The sequence below is a fragment of the Chaetodon auriga genome, chromosome 13, assembly GCF_051107435.1.
Source record: "Chaetodon auriga isolate fChaAug3 chromosome 13, fChaAug3.hap1, whole genome shotgun sequence".
Taxonomy (NCBI): domain Eukaryota; kingdom Metazoa; phylum Chordata; class Actinopteri; order Chaetodontiformes; family Chaetodontidae; genus Chaetodon; species Chaetodon auriga.
The window spans coordinates 24,053,553-24,072,002 of NC_135086.1; the positions used below are offsets into that span (position 1 = coordinate 24,053,553).

Genomic DNA, 18,450 nt, shown 5'->3' on the forward strand with positions numbered 1-18,450 from the left:
GCATCACTGAATAGTATTTAAATGTCCACACAGCCTCCTCAATAATAGGTCTTTTTTATTAACAGACATCATGAAAATGTCAACAGTAACAAAATTTTTTAGTCCATTAAAAAAAAGTGGGTTGGATTGACAAGACTCCTCCCACAAAATAACTTAATGAGGGAGAGGGTAAAAGAAAGGAGGTTGTGCTCCGATACTTAAATGTAGCCGATATTCCATCCGTCCTTGTGGTATTTACTCATCAAATGCTTAAAGCGGTAAAAACTGGCTTAGAGCAGCTCAGTGTCTGCCCATACAGTCACGGCTTCAGTTACTTTTATGTCAAGGAAAGAGCAATATCAGGCACATTTACACAGTATTAAAATGGGGGCATGTCACAAAGCAGGATCAGAGTTAGCCAGCAAGCCTTCCTAAATACTCCGAAACATCATTTCAGAGGCCCAAGAGAAAGAATATCTGACTGCTAGTACACTTACAAAGCTAGAGATTAAGTTTGTTATTGTTCACTATCACACAAGCCACACACCTACATTGTGTTTTAATAGCATTATTAAGTCAGCAGGCTAATTTAGTGATCCATTTCATGGGACACCCCCAAACAGGCTGGTAGGCAACACAAGCAAATAGAGAACGGAAGCAGACACAAAAGAGTGAAGCACCATCAGAAAACATGATAGTGAATTAATAGAGAGGGAGTGGGGGTTATATACAGAGGGGGAGGCTGTCAGTGTGTGCCTTTGTCAACAATACAGGTCACCATGGTTACATAGGTTTTTGCAAATCCAGCTGCTTAAAGAAGATTAAGGAAAAGGGCTTCCCTAAAGGAGTAGTGTCACAGCAGGACTGCATCCAGACACGAGCGTGTCACTGGGAGCAGAGACATGGTGTGAATCTGAATGGCAGAGTGTGTGGATAGGATGGAAAAGGTCATCTTGTCCTGCAGGCATGGCTGAACTCTGCTCCTGGTATTCTTTACCCTTACTTCCTTTGAGACAGACACGGGTGACGAGGGTGGAGGGACATGGACAGTGTTACTAGACAGGAGCCTTAATACACTGTAGTGTGTATATATATATATATGTATATAGATGTGTGTGTGTGTGTGTGTGTGTGTATGTGTATGTGTGTGTGTCTCCTATATATGCAGGTGTGTGAATGTGTCTCCACGGTAATGTGTAAAACTTTGTTTTTACATGTGTCTCCCTTATGGCAGCATCTCTATGTTAGGCCTCGCTCTCCCCAGCTGATGAGGTGTTCTGCACTTCCTCCTCCAGAATGGGCACGATCAGGTTGTCCTTGGACATCAGGTTGTACTTCATTACAAAGCGTGTGAACCGGTGACAAAGGAACGTTTCATTCTGCGTACACACACACACACAATGAAATCTCTTGATTCTTCACTATTCTGCAGTCTTGTTTGACAAAATAACATGACTTTGCTAATCAGTTCATCACATCTTTGAGAAAGAAACACAGTTACAATAAATTATACAAGGATCTAAATTCAAAAGTGAAAGTCCTTGTTATAAAGTTTGATAGTAGTTGTACTTCTACCTACCTCATACTTGTCAAATATCTGGCGGTGATGGAAGTAGGCATGAGAGAATATCCTATAGATGCGACGACAGACAGAGCCCAGTTTGGCCACTGATGACTCCTTGATGCTCACCCTGTAGAGACAAAGCAGATAATGGTCAGTGTGTAACATTTTATCTACTGAATGAAAGGCAGTATAATGCCATCATGGGTGATATTCATACCAATGCAAAGCTCCAATAAATGATTCAATCATGATTATTATTACTTTCTATTTCCTGAAACTGAAAACAAGCACACCCACTTCTTGCAAAAACTAGACAGGTGTGAGAAGGTGAGAGAGGAAGATAAGATCCTTTATGACTGCACAACGGGGAAATTTACAGCAGTCTTACAGCATCAAAGGGGATTGTGCAACAGTGAGAACAATCAGTTTAGTTAAAAAAAAAAAAAAAAAAGCCAGACATGACAAATAAGGAAACAATATAGTTACAACAGACAGTTGCTGAGTTCACATTATTGATGACAGGGAACAGGGAATATTGATATTGCACATGAGTGAATTAATCAGTTTGGGTGTGTGTGGTCTGCTGGGAGCAGCATTGATTGTAAAGTCAACTTTATGCCCTGCCTTCAAGTGTGGCCATTTGGAACAGGTATGAGCACTTTTGGCTTCAGACATGATGAAATGTAGCAACTAAGTACTTTTAAAGCCTCAAAGCAGCTACAATCCATAATTCTACAATAACAATGTATCAAATGATAACGTGTAAGGGATCACTCTCAGGATCAGCTGAACGTGCAGCTCCCCTCGGCTTTACTGACCTTCACAGTGACTTTCAATTCATTGTTTAGATGTCTGCATGGAAATTTTAGTTCACTGTCACTGCAGCCAAAGACTAAAAATCCACCAAATTTACACTACCTGCTCAGCAGCAAACAGTGACAGTGACAGTTAGCAACTGCATGGTGAACAGAGCGGAACATTTAGCAGCTAAGAAACACATATTTCCCTCAGGAGTTGGTAGAGGTCAGAGACAGAGCTAAAAGGGAGTTCACCAGGTGCCCTGAAGCACGACTGCAAATCAATAATTATGTTGCTCCGTAACCGCTGGCATCTACTTGCTTACAAGTCAAAGGCACCAAGTCAATACTGTGTTCAAAACTTGCTTCGGCTGCTCCCAAGTGGCCAGAAACATCAGTTATTGCAGTTTTCAGGAGGACGACTAACCTGCTGGGGAAGTATTTGTTGCTATTGAGAAGACAGGCAGCTCCGTCCAGCGTGTGCCTGGTGTAATCAATGGCAGGACACTGTGGATGCAGCAGCACAAAACACACATAACTGTCACTGACAGTTTCTATTTGACCTCACACAAAGGCAGAGACAAATCCATCATGACGTTAACGGACCCTTCAGAGAGGTAATGAAAAGTACTGACAAACCAGTCTTGCCTCACCTCTTTGGGTGTCTTGTGGGCAGCACATAAAAAGATCCACTGCTCTGTGGCTGTCATCTGGGTGCAGGTGTCTGGATGGCACTCACTCTGAAGGAGGGAAGACAGGCATCGCTGCAGCTGATATTACGTTGATACAAAGTCAAAACGAACATGTCTCTGAAGCACCCGTTAGGAGGACGCACTTGTCCTTGCATCTCTTTCAGTGCGTTTAAATGTACCACGCTCAAATTTGCTGGTGAGACAGCGACACTAACAGTAGTTGTGATTACAGCAGACTCCTAAAGCACATCGACCAAATAATCTGCTGGGAACATGTGGATGAATTGGTGTCACGTTTCTTGACAAACAGGTAAACCAACAGCTTATTTCCAAAACCATGGTCCTTTAAAAGCTTAAACTGCATTTCACTCAGACATATGCTTTTGATACTGACACAAGATTGAAACTAAATCCTTAAATACAAGTGTCTTCAAATCTGAAAATGAATACTGGTTTGTATATCTGCTGATTTAGATCACTTACCTGTAGTTTTACAGCTAATCCATTGAGCTCCAGGCAGAACTGCCTACAAATACAACAGAAGAAGAGCACAGTTAGATGACAAATGAGCATGAGGGAGTAAACCAATCACATCTACAGTAATGACCATTTCTGCTTCAGCGAGCCAGTTTACATCTTTGTGATCCCTATTTAATAAGATTTAAACACATTTATTGGGAAGGCGTTACATGTTAGCTGAGAGCTGAGATATACACCCCACTCTCCCTCTCGTCATCATCTATCCATCCATCCATCCCTTCCATAAACGCTAACTTTGCTCATATTTTCACAACATGTTTGGGCAACAGCTCTGAAATGTTCTTCTGGAAACCCGCATCCCCTGAACAGCAGTATATGAAGTGCTCTCCTACATCTGAAACAAAACAAGACCCAAACCCACTTATGGCATTGTTTGGTGAACCTCCAACAGTGCATAACATCACTTCCTATCAGTTAAAGACTTAAACATTTGCTTCACTGCTAGCTGAATGAATGCTCTTGAATCAGAAAGCTGCCTGTGTTTTACAATGGACCAAGGAGGTCATGATGTGTCATCAAATTGAGAAACTGACATTCACTGTCAGTGGATCACTTCAAAAAAAGAGTGTAATCTGGTTTCCCTTCATTATGTGGATAATCGTTTGCAGATGCTAAACTCATTCACTTCTTGTATTGTTGCTGGTTTTATTTCATTTTGTTTGTGATTGTTGCTTTAGTCATATTTCTCTTTGCCTTGCTCCTTGAATCCTTGTGGCACACTCCCATACCCAAAGATTTCTGACATAAATGGGTCCATTGAAATATTACAGGCTGTCTTGTCAAGTGCCCAAAATATTTTGGTTGAAACTTTGAACATACCTGAGATGCTCGTATTTCCAGACCCCCTCATCCTGACCCTCCGGAGGTTCCAGGATTTTGTCGATATTGGAGCAATCTGATCTAATGTTTTGCTGAATGTACTGAAACAGAGCCATCAAACACACTTTAGTAGAGATCCTCACTCAGCCACAGCAACGTGTTCTCCATCATCTTGATACAGCCATAATACACTGATAATCCACAAGGCCCACATTAACTGTAATGACTCTGTCAGGGAGTTTCTGGGGAAAAAAACAAGTAAACACTCATTCAACCACCACAACCAATTCCATTCTAATCTAAAAAAAATCTAAATAACCACATTACCTTCACTTCAGCTGTCCCTCCTCCACTCTGTGTGCGAGTGTGAGTGAGTGTGTGTGTGTGTGTGTGTGTGTGTGCGTGTGTGCATGTGCAGGGACCAACCAAGCAGACTGATGATAGGGGAAACACTGGTCGTGGCAGTCCAGGCAATAACACAGAGGCTGACTCATGCTTTGGAACAGCGCCACAAAGAGGCCTCCACAAAGGCAAATCACTGATTTCCCAATGAATGGATATTTATGTTATTTGTGTTATTTTTGACATTGATGTCTGGCATGGTTGCTGTTGGCTTGGCAGCCCACCAAGCCTGTACAGATGACAGGAGAAGCACTGGAGTAGGATGCACAGACGTGCAGCAAGCCACATCCTTTTAGGCCACTTAAAAGTATAAAAACAAATAAGCTGCTACTTCTATGGCGAACACGAGTGACACATCTCATGTACGGGGACCCTACTCTCTTCACATTTGTTTGTAAACCTGTGGTTCCTCTCAGTTGGACCATTCTCAAATCGGTGGGCATTTTTCCAAGCTACAGAGTGTAGTAGTTCCCTCTTTGGGTTTTCCTAAACAACCTTTCCTTGCTGGGCTGCAGTGGAGCAACAGTAACGCAAAGAAAAAAAGCTGCACTAAAAAGACTAACACTGGAAGATACTCCACTGATTTGGCTGACTGCAGCCATCGAAGCCTCGTATAAACTTCAGCTGACCTTAGGAATGCGTTTTTTCACTGAATAAGAATGCGTCCCCCTCGCTCACAGCGGAAGTTGTAATGGGAAGGGATCCCTTCATGGCAAATATGGACATGAGAATTCATCACAGCAAACATTCCTCTTGTTCTCTCGGTGTAAATGTGAGCATGTGAATACCATTCAGGATACACGTGACAGAATAAGAACTTGTCCTTCCAGTGGTAATTATTTGATTGTTGTGGCCGATTTCTTGATCACTAGTTACTCACATATAACTGTTTATACATCTACTTAACAATCACTTAATCCTTGTGTAAAAGGAACCTTCAGTCATGCTTATCATACACATCTTCAAATGAATGACTATCAGATAACTTATTCACTGATATGTGAATTCCTCGACACTGATTTTTGATCAAACCTCCACACAAATGATACCATGGTGTCCACACAAACCCAAACCTGGACACGACTGACACCCACACATGAGCAATACATGACGTGACAACACACCTGTTGGACAGCCAGGGTGCTGTCCATCTCCTCAAATGATTCATCCGGCCAGTTGTAGAAATCCTGTACATGGAGGGAGGACATTTTTAGCCTACACTCAAAGCGGACCTAAGCTGGCATTGTAGCATAAACATTACGACACAACTGTCATCCGACGTTTAACAACAACATTTAGGCAACTCGTTATAACACATTTGACGACTAACATATGGAAGGCGCTAACGTTAACTAATTGCAGTTTTAAGTATGATGAAAAAACGCTCTGCTTTGCTAGTTTTGCTGAGAGAATACCGTATTGTCAAAGTTGACAGCCTCCATTACACACAGCTTCGGAGCTAACCTGACACTTGCTAAAGTGATTTAACGTCAGCTGGGGTGCGACTGCTTCCTGCAAAGCAAACAGCTAAAGAGCATTTACGCTAGGTTTGAAGTTAGCCACGGGTGTGTGTTTGAAAATCGGGAGTTAACTTCATTCACTAAATTGGCTATATGATTATTCTGGCAGCAATGGTTATTACACGAAGCAACGAAACGTACAGCAAAACCTATATCATGTTACGTTAAGTTAACATTACACCAGGAACTAGACGGAGCAACAGCTAACGTTAGCTAGCTGGCCATTTGCAGGTCAGGCCCTTCCTATATGTTGTCTGCAATCGAATTGTCGACAAAAGACGTGTAGTAAAACTATACGACTCAAACGAGACAACACCGCGTGGTCGTAGGGGGTTCTTTCCAACAATTTTCAAGTATTCCTGATAGGTGAAACGTACCTTTGCCTTGGTTCCAGGCCGGTTCCTCCTGAGAACTGCAGTACCCTCCGCCATGACCATCTCGACAGAATACCCGGATGTTCGTTAGCGGCTGTGTTGTAGCGCCGGACTCGGATATGAGCTGAGCACGAAGCGGCAGACTCAAATATTGTTTTCCGTCAAAGAAGTGGCAAAGTGTTACTAAATGCACTCTTATTCGTGTATTATACTACATTACAAATGAGCTACTTCGACTGAAGTATTTCCGTTTGAGCTAATTTAAACATTCTACAATAACAATGATGAAGAAGTCATTTTTCATTTTGACTGATTGGAGTGTTTTTTACACGCTGTTTTAAGAGGGGAAAAACATAAAGCTTACTATTTCTTTTTCATTCCATTGTAATTATTTATTTATGTATTCAGATGTATTTTTATTTCAGATGAAGACTTTACATATAAAACATGTGACCAGGTCCTAAAACATGAGGATTTCACACAACAGCCAAGGCTGGACAGCTGGGAAAGGAGGGTAAAGCCAGCAACTGTTCAGGCCCCAGGGGCCCCAAAAGTCCAAGGTCCACTATTTGTCTACTGATTAATCGTGAATTTGTGAGAGAATTTGCACCACTTACTTACAAAACTAACGTGGGTCCTGTATTTTTTCCATTGTCTTGTTGTCTCATCCTGTTGCCTTTATTGTGTCTTATGGTACATATTCTGAATAACATTGTTGAAATAGAAGTTGCTCAAACTGAATGACAAACAGAAAGAAAGGCTGAGGCAGTTAATGTGTGACTTTGTGAAGGTCTCGTTAAATACTGAAGGCTGTAGGTTTCCTCTGCTGACAGTCAGCATGGAGGCCACATGTTCATACATAAGACAGAGTAACTGTGTTGCTGAACCACATGTTCAGCAACCTCTTATTTGCATAATGACATAAAATCTATTATAGTTAAAACCTTTTTATGTCTTGTATTTTTGCTGTAGCAGGTGATATTAACATGTGTGACAGCACTGTTTGTTCATTAGTAGTTACCGGCACACCCCTGTGCTTGGGGACTTTACGGTGTGTCTGCTTCTTTTACATCTTTTTTATTGGATTTGTTCTGACGCCATAACACAAACAGTTTTGTCTCCCCATAGACTGAATACTATATGTGGAGAGACAATAGGTTCTATCTTGTATTTACATGGAGGTTGTGCTTAATTAGCCATCATTGTCAGAGTAAACGGAGATCAAATGCACAGAGATTCCAGTGTCATGGCATCTTCATTACTAACCCACATACAGAGGCCCACTGCCTCTATCAGTCGAGGCCTAACAGAGAATGTTTGACCCGGGACCTCATTACAGGTTAATCCACTATGACAGTTGAATAGCAAACAGTGAAAATTAGCTCCACCTCAACCACCTGCAACATAAATTACTGCTTAAACATGAACATATCGGTAATTACTCCTATGTTAAAGTATAAATGCCATTTCACACAACAGGTACTTTTATTTTTGATGCTGAGAACATTAGCTGATAAGTCATGTCCATTTCATTTGAGGAATCTATTGTATGTGGCATTTATCCTTTCTTAACAGCAGGATACAAGTATACCTAAGCAACTTCCATTCAATGAAGATGGCTCTTTTTTGAGAAGAGCATGAAATCATTAGATAAAAAGACAACAATCAACAGTTCACCTTTATTATTGTAACAAAATGTGATTAGAATTATTTACAATTGCAATAAGAAAAGAAAACGAAAAACAGACATGAAAGAGGCAACTTAATTTCCTCTCTACGGGGATGACAGGGACTGGACATGTTCTACTGCCACAAGAAAATGATGACTCATTCGACGTATTTACCGAGGATATCTCCATCACGGAACAGGAAATAGTCCTGGAAGACAGAATAACAAAACAAGTTATTAGCTAAGAAAAGCACAAAAGCAAATGTTTGCTTCAAAAGGCTTCAGTTGAAAAACCAACTGTACTGCACCTTGTCATCCAGACTGACTTTAGTTCCACCGTACTCTGGTAGGAGTACTTTGTCTCCAACCTTCACACTGACTGTCTGTAAGTCCCCTTTCTGGAAAAAAAAAAAAAAAATCAGACCAGAAGTTACACAAGAGTCCCCAGAGCCAAACAAATGTAAAACAACACATTTCTATATCAGCTTTGCCCAAATCTCTTAATGTTTTTCCCTGAGAATATGCTGTAGTTCCAGGCCGAGAATAACTTATCACCTGATTGACAGAGCCAGGTCCCACTGCCACCACTGTGGCTTGCAGCACCTTTCCTTGAGACTTCTCTGGCAGCATGATGCCGCCCTTCGTTACTGTCTCTGCCGTAAAGCGCTCCACCAGCACACGGTCAAACAAGGGGAGGAATTTTCTGAAAGCCTGAGTGACCACAAAAAGAGGAAATTAGAAAAAAATAATTACTATCAAATAACATTTTGCTTTTGATGAAATCTTGGTATTCGCTGTAACCCAAGAAAACCACAAGGGGGCTGTCATGAGTCAGAGATAGGTTTTATGTTACACAAAACCCAAAGACAATGGACCTTGTTTCTACTGTGGGTTTCTCAACATCTCTAAGCACATACTGATAAGATAGAATTTCTTTATGATTTGATGCAACATAACAGCAATAGAATAGGCCTATTCTGAAGGGGAAGTAGATGGGAGTAAAGATGGTGTCTAAACAATAAATGAGAAGCTTACTCACAAAGGCAGCAGTTGTGAAGTCATTTAGTGCAAAACTAATGTGACGAAAGTCAACACTTCTTCATCATGTCAAATATTTCAGGCAATGTGTTCAGTTTGCAGCAGCAAACGAATGAGAGAGGATAGCAGCTTTAGATTTACACCACCAGCTGCCAACAGCAGCGTGGTAACAGCAGATGTACGCGTGACCTTGGGTGAAGGTTGTTTGGGAGAGAGGTGGTGGGAGTGAAGGAGGGTGGGGACAAGGACAGGTCCCAGTTTGTTGACTGATCAGATCTACTAAATGGCCGAGGGGGAGGGGGGTTAGTTATTCTGTGACTGTTTAACCCCAGGCTGGGCAGGGAAACACAAAGATGACTGATGAAATACTTTGAGACAACTTCCAATTTTGCTGATGAACTGTCCTCCAGGGTTTTCACAATACAAGTTAACACTCCAGGCCAGTTTGTCCAGTTTCCCTGAGGGTTCTCTCTGCAGTTTGTTATGAGGTGGTTGGGGTGCAATTTGCAGAAGATGGTCATGATTAGCCTCACATTTTGTAACTGTCAGTTGGATGACCTGTTATTATACTGCAGTGTTGCTAATATTCTGTCCACCCCATTAATATCAGCGAGGGTTCAACAGCACTAACACTACACTACACTAACACTACAGCCTCCAAAATGACCATTAAGTTGAATCAGTGGGAAAAGCTGATTATTGCAGTTGACTGTAGGGCAGTTTCTGAAGCTTTAGTCAGTGTTAAATATATCTAATAAGCTAACCACGTATGGGTCCATTTTCATATTAAAACAAAATCCTCATGTTCTATTCATACCGTGTGTATTTCATACAGTACTTCGTGCAAGAGACCAAATTCTCCTCAGATGACCGAAATCAGGTTTTTCAAGCTAATTTTGAATTAGCATCTACAGTTTGTCTGCAAACAGACTGAGTCACTTCACAAATAAGTTACTATTATTGACACTTTGAGGTTCTGTGTTTCAAGGCTTTCGCTCTAACCGGACATACTCTGGGTTTACTTCATGACGTCAGAGTTACGTGACGGAAGCCGGAAATGCTTTAAAAGCGCACGTAATTCATATTTTTCACTGACCAAGGGCATGCATAGTGCAATACGACAGATGAATCGGAAAACACTAATTGAGTTCAAAAGATAATCGGAGCACACTAGTCTGAATTCTGGTCTGTCTCCACGCTCACAGACACTTCATTCATCCACATGTCGCTGCTGCAGTGATAAATGTCAGGATGGGTTAGCTTTTGATCCATTTCTCACACATTTCTTGCTCGATCTCAGATGTTCGTCCCATGACAGAAAACCATCGAATGCTCACCAAGTGAGCAGAACTATATGTTAGCTAACTGTGAGTTTGTGGCTGCAGGTTTAACGACAGAGAGATCCAGATAAAAGTCGCCTGTCTTCTGCTCTGACGGTTTCTGTAGTATATAATGAGATAAACGAGACTGTGGATAGCAAATGTTCTCTTCTCACTCGGCTTCTCAACTGCTTGACCTTGTGAATCGATGTTAAAGGTAGCTGACAAATCAGTTAATGTCGCAGGCAACTGAATCCTGACAAATTTGGACGGTCCGCCGGCTCTCTGTAAACTCTGCAATACAAATACTGACAGTTTCGGACCAAGTATCTTACCATTTCTGGACGTGTGATAGGAACGGTTGGGTCTGAGAGTCGGCGTGGAGCTGCACCCCGGTTCCTCCGTGAGCGTGGATCTGACACACTAAGGGGGAGTCTCACCACGTGAGGAAATGTCCAGAACTATCATGCGCATGCGCAATACCTACCATGAACTTGAAGGCCGATTTGTTGCCTAACAGAAAATTCTAGTACACCCAATGCAAAAAGCACGAAACGCGACTTTCCATTTATACAGATTATTCAGTGAGACAAACGTATACACGAGCGATTTCTTAACGGTATTTTGTTTATTTCTCTGTCATTCACACATTCCAAGTCGGAGCAATATTGCACAATGTCAACTTTGACCTTTATTTTTTTCCTCCAATGGCACACGCGAAAATTCTAGAATTGTCTGCCCGGGAACGAGCACTGACATGTATTCTGAAGAACAACCACACACAGAGATGTGCATATATGACTTACGGCAAGATGTTATAGATAGTCATAAATATGTGTAGCTCGTCAGCTTGTTTCTTTAAAAAAGACAGTATTATATGACAATTATCTAAACTAGCTTGAAGTTATCCATAGTCCGGGGCTTACCGGTAAATTACCCGGATGTGATGGGCCATGTGCACTCCCCATCTCAGGAGCCTTTTTGCACCATACTGCTGTCCTTACGTCCAGTCATTATATCATTCCGTCTTGCAGACGAGCAGCCTGTAGCCACTACAAGCGTTTTACCTCACAAGTAAGTCCTGGCATTTTCTAATATATTTCAAACATTGTAGTTAATGTTACATGTCATGTACTTTTGACCAACACTGCGCATTTCATGGTAGATTTTGCGCCAGCCAAGATTTGACACTCAGCGAAACACTTTTCAGCAATGCTAGCCTTAATTACTCCTTGCTAACAGATTTTCCTTCTTACCTGCAAGGACATACACTCTAAAGCAGACTACAGACTGAAGCTACTCATGGACTCTTAGACGAATATAAAATTTTATTTTGTCAGTAATGTCGTGTCACACTGATGAAACCTTTCATTATTAGAGTCGTAGCCCGCCAGAGTGCTGTGGACAACTTGGATGGCGATGCAGGGAGAGTCTTAATACTAATTATTTGTCGGCACTGATATTATGTCGGAGTAATTCCTGATGAGAGAGCCGCTGCCGTTGTCATGGTCATTCATTAGGCTGAGCAGGGATGGTGAGGCAGTTCCGCACATGCTTTCACAATTTGACCTTGTGACGCACGACCTGAAGAGCGCACGTGGGGTAACCAGGAACTGGTTTGGGGATACTTTTCATAATGCGGTGAGAGTTAAGGCCAGTACAAATGCTAGTCTTAATGATTTATCTCGAAATTAAGATCGTTGTTTGCCAGCTAAAGAACAGTGACTGGATAGCTGGACACGATTTGCAAGCGTGTTGAATCCAACGTCCAGAGGAGTTAGGACATGACCACAGGCATTGTCTCTTTAATGTTAATGTGTGGGATTAGACAGAACAATATTTATAATCAGTTAACCCTTTCTAGACATTTATCAGGTAAAACGTGGCAAACACTTGGTTTTAACTTCTCAAATGTAATAATTTACTCCAATTACAATATGAAATGAATGTCAATTGAATATTTTTGGGATTTGGACTGTTAGTTGGAGACAATTATTCAATTACTTAATTAGACATTAGTTGCAAAACCATCTAACTGACCGATTGGGATAGATTTAGTGTGGTGGTGTGTGAGTATATCTATCCCTGCATCATTAAATGTATGCTTTGCTGTGACATGTTCTTTTGGTCACCTTTTTGTGGAAGGTGACTTGGAGAACTCTGAAGGTGTTTGAGCAGCTCATGAGAGGAGGCTCATTCATTCACTGGTGGCATGTCATACCACTAGCGACCACTTGGGGCACAGTTAACCTTTGTAACGTGTAATCTGTCCTGTGACTGTTGGCAGTAGGGACAGAGGGGTTTGGAGAATCATTATTTAGGTGTACTTTGGCTCCACTCATCACACAGTGAACACATCTATTTTCAATGTGTAAAATTTTCTTGATACAGCCCTTCCAAAAAGCCTCACAAATATGCCGAAAGCTGATTGAATTGGACACCTCTGGTTGATGATCATTAATGGGAAATGTGGTCTCTCAAACGTTGTGCTTAAGTTTCCCTCTGTGCCCTTTCTTCCCATAGAGATGTATCGTTTACCAACAGTCATGAGGCAGGTGAGGCCTGTGTGCAGGGCGCTGGCTCCTCATCTCACACGAGCCTACGCAAAGGATGTCAAATTTGGAGCTGATGCTCGTGCCCTCATGCTGCAAGGAGTGGATCTGCTGGCTGATGCTGTGGCTGTCACAATGGGCCCAAAGGTAATATGAAGTACTCAAATTACTCATTTGATGTTCATCCAAGATGTAATTTTGAACTCACTGACCTCAATGTCACTGCATTTCACCACTGTCTTTATTCTAGGGTCGCACTGTCATCATTGAACAGAGCTGGGGCAGCCCTAAGGTCACCAAGGATGGTGTTACAGTGGCAAAGAGTATCGACCTGAAGGACAAGTACAAGAACATCGGCGCAAAGCTGGTGCAGGATGTGGCCAACAACACCAACGAGGAGGCTGGTGATGGCACTACCACCGCCACAGTTTTGGCTCGTGCCATTGCCAAGGAGGGCTTCGACACCATCAGCAAAGGTGCTAACCCTGTGGAGATCCGCCGTGGAGTCATGATGTCTGTAGAAACTGTCATTAATGAGCTGAAGAACCTCTCCAAACCAGTCACAACCCCAGAGGAGATTGCACAGGTAAACACAATTTGTAATAAATGAACAAAAATGACAAGTAGCTGCATCTCTCAAATTTGTTATGAAATGCCTTAATGATGTCTTTGGTCTTTAAGGTTGCTACAATCTCAGCCAATGGTGACGTGGAGATTGGTAACATCATATCCAATGCCATGAAGAAAGTGGGCCGCAAGGGAGTCATCACTGTCAAGGTTAGTTTGAGACTTTTATAGTTATTTACTGCTGTAATGATTGCTGAATGGGTCTGGAGTGCAGAAAACCTGCGACTAGAGTCTGTTGTTCTGTTATGAGAAATAATAATCAGTACACGCTTTACATCCCAGGATGGGAAGACTCTGCATGACGAACTGGAAATTATTGAGGGAATGAAGTTTGACCGCGGATACATCTCCCCTTACTTCATCAACACTGCCAAAGGTAAACGTGCTCATTCTTAGTATAACTTCATCTGTACATTACACTTTGCTAAACTACACACCAAGCTGTTGAGCACTTCCTATCCTCATATTTGCCTATAAAGAAGCACCATGCTAAATCTCATATCTTGGTTTCCAGGCCAAAAATGTGAGTTCCAGGATGCCTACTTGCTGCTCAGTGAGAAGAAGATCTCCAGTGTCCAAAGCATTGTGCCAGCGCTGGAGATCGCCAACCAGCACCGCAAACCACTGGTTATTGTGGCTGAGGATGTGGATGGCGAGGCCCTTAGCACCTTGGTTCTCAACAGGTACATCATGTTTGTTTCCTGATCCCACTTACCCAGTTAAAATGTAGTTAATGTATTATGTAGCTTGAATCCGTTAGCCAGCACACAGATCATATTACATTAAACACAGGGCAGCTAAAAGTTGCAAATATTCAATTTAATTTGTAGGCTCAAAGTTGGGCTTCAGGTGGTAGCTGTCAAGGCCCCAGGCTTCGGAGACAACAGGAAGAATCAGCTGAGAGATATGGCCATTGCCACCGGGGGCACTGTAAGTCCACTTTTCAATATCAAGTGACTTGAGAAATTCTACACTCCTCATGTTCAGTTTTGAGTGTGTGACTTGATGTTTAAAGACAATTCAAATGATCTATCTTTTTCTTTCTCCAGGTGTTTGGAGATGAGTCTCTGGGCCTGGCTCTTGAAGACATCCAGGCTCATGACTTTGGTAAGGTTGGTGAGGTGCAGATTACCAAAGATGACACCTTGCTGCTGAAGGGAGGAGGCAGCCCAGCTGAAATTGAGAAACGGGCAGCAGAGATTGCTGAGCAGCTGGAGAACACTACTAGTGACTACGAGAAGGAGAAGCTCAATGAGAGGCTGGCCAAGCTGTCTGATGGAGTGGCTGTACTCAAGGTATGCCTCAAATGCAAACTGTACTAAATGCTGACCTCCACTGTTTTGCAGTAGAAAAACAAAGTTGTGATGCATGCCCTCCATTTCAGGTGGGAGGAACAAGTGATGTGGAGGTAAATGAGAAGAAGGACCGTGTGACAGATGCTCTGAACGCCACCCGTGCAGCTGTGGAGGAAGGCATTGTTCCAGGTGGAGGCTGTGCCCTGCTGCGCTGCATTCCATGCCTTGATACCCTCAAAACTGCCAATGCTGACCAGAAGATCGGTGAGTAGAGCACACACCTCTGCTCAAATATACTAAAAGTATTTTATAGTAACAATATGCCTTTAAACATCTTGGAATACAATTAAAGGTGAAATCTTTAAAGACTCAACATCGCATTTTACATGTAACCTTTATTAAATCAGGTAATCTCATTGAGATCAATGTCTCTTTTTAAAAGTTTAAAATCAGTCAGAGGGATGAGACAGTCACATTTTCAAATCATCAGGAGTTAATTCCATTCAGAAGGTGCAAGTAGAGCAGAGTCTCCCCAAAAAGTGAGAAGACAAATGATATACTGAGGCAGCTTTTTCAGGAGAACACACTGATTGGCAAATCAAAAGTGCACTTGACCAACTGGAAGGGGCTTTACTGGCATGACCGTGTCCCTGGGTTGATATTACCAGTAAAGTCAGCTAAGCAGCCATCTTTCCAAGAGAATTTCAGTTTTGTGTAGGAAGCAATGGATTTCAACCTGATGGTTTTCTTAAATGTGATTTCCCCTCTACCTTGTTCCAAACAGGTGTGGATATCATCCGACGGGCGCTGCGTATCCCTGCCATGACCATCGCCAAGAATGCAGGTGTGGAGGGTTCACTCGTGGTGGAGAAGATCCTGCAGGGATCATCCGAGCTCGGCTACGATGCCATGCAGGGAGAGTATGTCAACATGGTGGAGAAGGGCATCATTGACCCCACCAAGGTACAACGCCCCTTCATTGTGGATGTGTCGCCTAGTTAAACAGCATTAAGCAACCAATCAGGTTTTGCCCTTGAGGTGTCAGGTCAGAAAAAAAACTGGACTTCCCCACTTAACCACATGTGTGGAAGAGAAACATGATAGCAGGCAGATTTACAAGAAGTCCCCTGGACTGTACAGAGAGCAGTGTCCCCTCACTGATCACACTCAGTCCTCACCTGTTGCTCGATCAGAGATCAAAACCAGGTCAACACTGCCACTTAGTGGTTCGGAGGGTCTAAGGAGAGAGAGGGTCTCTTAGGTTGTGCAGATGGTAAACTCCTATGTGGAAAAGCCTTTGGAAATGAAAATTAAATTAATTAATTTAAATGAGGTTTCCCATGAATACTCATGTCTTTATTTTTTTGCTTGAAAAACAGGGAATGATTAATCTATTACAAAATTCATTGCAGAGCTACCCAGATGTGATGTTCTCATTGCAAACTGAATATCTGTAGGTTTTGGACTGGCAAAACAAGCATTGAAAACAACATCATGGGCTCTGTTCACTATTTTGTAGGTGAAACGATTGATTGATGTAGTAAGACAGATTAATCAATGAGGAAAATTATTATTTGCAGCATTATTTGCATGTTGTGTAACTGCAGCTTTGCTATATGTGCAATTGTGTGAAAGTGTTGCTCCGTGCATTTGCAGTCAGCCCAAACCTTCCTCCTACACACACTGTGGAATTTGATCACAGTCACATATAGTGTGTTGTGCAGTGTCCCATGCAGAACACAGAAAGGCTGTAAAGTCTCATTTCGTCCCTCTACAGGTGGTGAGGACGGCCCTGCTGGACGCTGCAGGAGTAGCATCCCTGCTCTCCACTGCTGAGGCTGTAGTTACGGAGCTCCCCAAGGAGGAGAAGGAAATGCCAGGAGGCGGCATGGGTGGAATGGGCGGCATGGGCGGTATGGGTGGTGGCATGGGCTTCTAAGCCAATCCTCCTGACTCGCTGTACAGACTAATAGGCAGAGTGGTGCTGAGGGTGGCTCAGGAACAACAGAAGATCCTCCAAGAACCTGCACCCACCTCCACCAAACTTTGCCCATTTTGACTGACTGACTGACTGGCCATGAGTATGTTGAAGCTGCAAATAGCTGATGACCCCACTCTCTCTGGAGGAGCCAGCCTCGCCTGACTCTGTGCTCCTTTGTCCCATTCACCCAGTCTGCTAAAAAAAAAAGAAAAAATGAGGATGAGAGCCCATCAAGCCCAGTTACTACAGAAGAATCCTGGCATAGAGTCCCCCTCTAATGGCTCTGTTCAATCAGCCATCAACATCTGCACTAAACTCAGTCCATCATGTGAAACACCCAACAGGAAGAAAAAATGCTTATACAGGTGAGACCACTTCCATCTGTCAGTGGTAGTAAAATGATTAAAGTGGTCAAAGAAGAAACTAAGATAGTCTGCACATTGATGATACTCTGTATTACCGCAGAAAGAGAAGATGCCTAGCCAGGATTGTGTCACTGTCCATTATTTCTGTCATGTTAATTGTTTTGTTTTTATATACATGTCACATTTTTTTCTTAGCTAATATTATGTGGGTGTGTCTGTCATTTGATTTAATTAAACTAATTTTCTTACAGAACTTGAGCAACTTCTGTGACTTTGTCTCTGAAGTGACATTACATTGTATGTCTGGTGATGTCACTTGTTCCCTTGTACATGGCCACAGTTGGATGAAGAGTGCCTAAATGACCAGAGTTTGAGCATCACCAGGGGCCTGTTTAAAACAATGTAAAATGATGTTTACTGAGATGATTCTCTTCATGCATGCAGCATTGTGAGGTCTTTGTTTGTTCTGACCATCAGCCTTTAGGTCACTGATGATCTCCATAGGGTCAGCTGAACAGGCATTTCACAATGTGTGGCTGATTGTATGTCAGAGGAGAGGAGGGCTCAAGTTACAAACCAGTTTGGACCTTTCAAGGTCCCAGCTAGTCTAAATGTGAAAACCTGTGGTGTCCTTGTGCTGTGAAACCTTGATCTTCATTTGTGTGAACAGCTCACACATCTCCCCTCACACACTCTGCTTCAACTACGATTCACAAGAAAACTGCATATGGTATTTTACGTCCATCTGACAGTCAGTGCTGTTTCTTGTCCAGGACGTTATTCCATGGCAAAATGACAAATAGCAGTGATCATTCGACTTGTGTTTTGTACTATATAGACAAGATTAATGGTGATTTTTTTTTTTTTTTTAATTTAATAAATTCAATTGTTCAGATGTGCTGGTTACTCAAGTTCAT

The 18,450-nt window shown here is 42.4% G+C and overlaps 3 protein-coding genes across 3 annotated transcripts; 1 reads left to right on the forward strand and 2 right to left on the reverse strand.

Moving 5' to 3' along the window:
- Positions 1–37: 37 nt before the first annotated feature.
- Positions 38–6,759, reverse strand: mob4 (MOB family member 4, phocein). The gene is made up of 8 exons (XM_076746652.1): positions 6,691–6,759; positions 5,918–5,980; positions 4,392–4,492; positions 3,516–3,558; positions 2,994–3,080; positions 2,768–2,847; positions 1,559–1,670; positions 38–1,358 (listed from the first exon to the last, which is right to left on the reverse strand). The coding sequence occupies exons 1-8, from the start codon at positions 6,748–6,750 to the stop codon at positions 1,224–1,226; spliced, it is 681 nt and encodes a 226-aa protein (XP_076602767.1). The 5' UTR covers positions 6,751–6,759; the 3' UTR covers positions 38–1,223.
- A 1,593-nt stretch (positions 6,760–8,352) lies between these two features.
- On the reverse strand, positions 8,353–11,163 carry hspe1 (heat shock 10 protein 1). The gene is made up of 4 exons (XM_076746653.1): positions 11,049–11,163; positions 8,912–9,067; positions 8,665–8,754; positions 8,353–8,565 (listed from the first exon to the last, which is right to left on the reverse strand). The coding sequence occupies exons 1-4, from the start codon at positions 11,049–11,051 to the stop codon at positions 8,515–8,517; spliced, it is 300 nt and encodes a 99-aa protein (XP_076602768.1). The 5' UTR covers positions 11,052–11,163; the 3' UTR covers positions 8,353–8,514.
- Positions 11,164–11,679: 516 nt separating this feature from the next.
- hspd1 (heat shock 60 protein 1) lies at positions 11,680–18,431 on the forward strand. Its single transcript, XM_076746565.1, has 11 exons — positions 11,680–11,787; positions 13,237–13,412; positions 13,516–13,851; positions 13,947–14,042; positions 14,175–14,268; positions 14,407–14,575; positions 14,723–14,822; positions 14,942–15,187; positions 15,277–15,451; positions 15,972–16,150; positions 16,965–18,431. Exons 2-11 carry the CDS (start codon positions 13,239–13,241, stop codon positions 17,124–17,126), a joined length of 1,731 nt encoding a protein of 576 aa, XP_076602680.1. The 5' UTR covers positions 11,680–11,787; positions 13,237–13,238; the 3' UTR covers positions 17,127–18,431.
- The last annotated feature ends 19 nt before the right edge of the window (positions 18,432–18,450 follow it).

What these genes read in the sequence shown, in the direction of transcription:
- mob4 (XM_076746652.1), bottom strand. Translation starts at nt 6,750, where the DNA reads ATGGTCATGGCGGAGGGTACTGCAGTTCTCAGGAGGAACCGGCCTGGA. An exon ending in GCACCCTGGCTGTCCAACAG is followed by an intron (nt 4,493 to 5,917) that starts GTGTGTTGTCAC and finishes GCTCTGTTTCAG; the next exon opens with TACATTCAGCAAAACATTAG. An exon ending in AGATATTTGACAAGTATGAG is followed by an intron (nt 1,359 to 1,558) that starts GTAGGTAGAAGT and finishes GTGTGTACGCAG; the next exon opens with AATGAAACGTTCCTTTGTCA.
- hspd1 (XM_076746565.1), top strand. Translation starts at nt 13,239, where the DNA reads ATGTATCGTTTACCAACAGTCATGAGGCAGGTGAGGCCTGTGTGCAGG. An exon ending in CCATTGCCACCGGGGGCACT is followed by an intron (nt 14,823 to 14,941) that starts GTAAGTCCACTT and finishes TTCTTTCTCCAG; the next exon opens with GTGTTTGGAGATGAGTCTCT. An exon ending in ATGGAGTGGCTGTACTCAAG is followed by an intron (nt 15,188 to 15,276) that starts GTATGCCTCAAA and finishes CCTCCATTTCAG; the next exon opens with GTGGGAGGAACAAGTGATGT.
- hspe1 (XM_076746653.1), bottom strand. An exon ending in GACCTGGCTCTGTCAATCAG is followed by an intron (nt 8,755 to 8,911) that starts GTGATAAGTTAT and finishes TTTTTTTTCCAG; the next exon opens with AAAGGGGACTTACAGACAGT. An exon ending in AAGTCAGTCTGGATGACAAG is followed by an intron (nt 8,566 to 8,664) that starts GTGCAGTACAGT and finishes TCTGTCTTCCAG; the next exon opens with GACTATTTCCTGTTCCGTGA.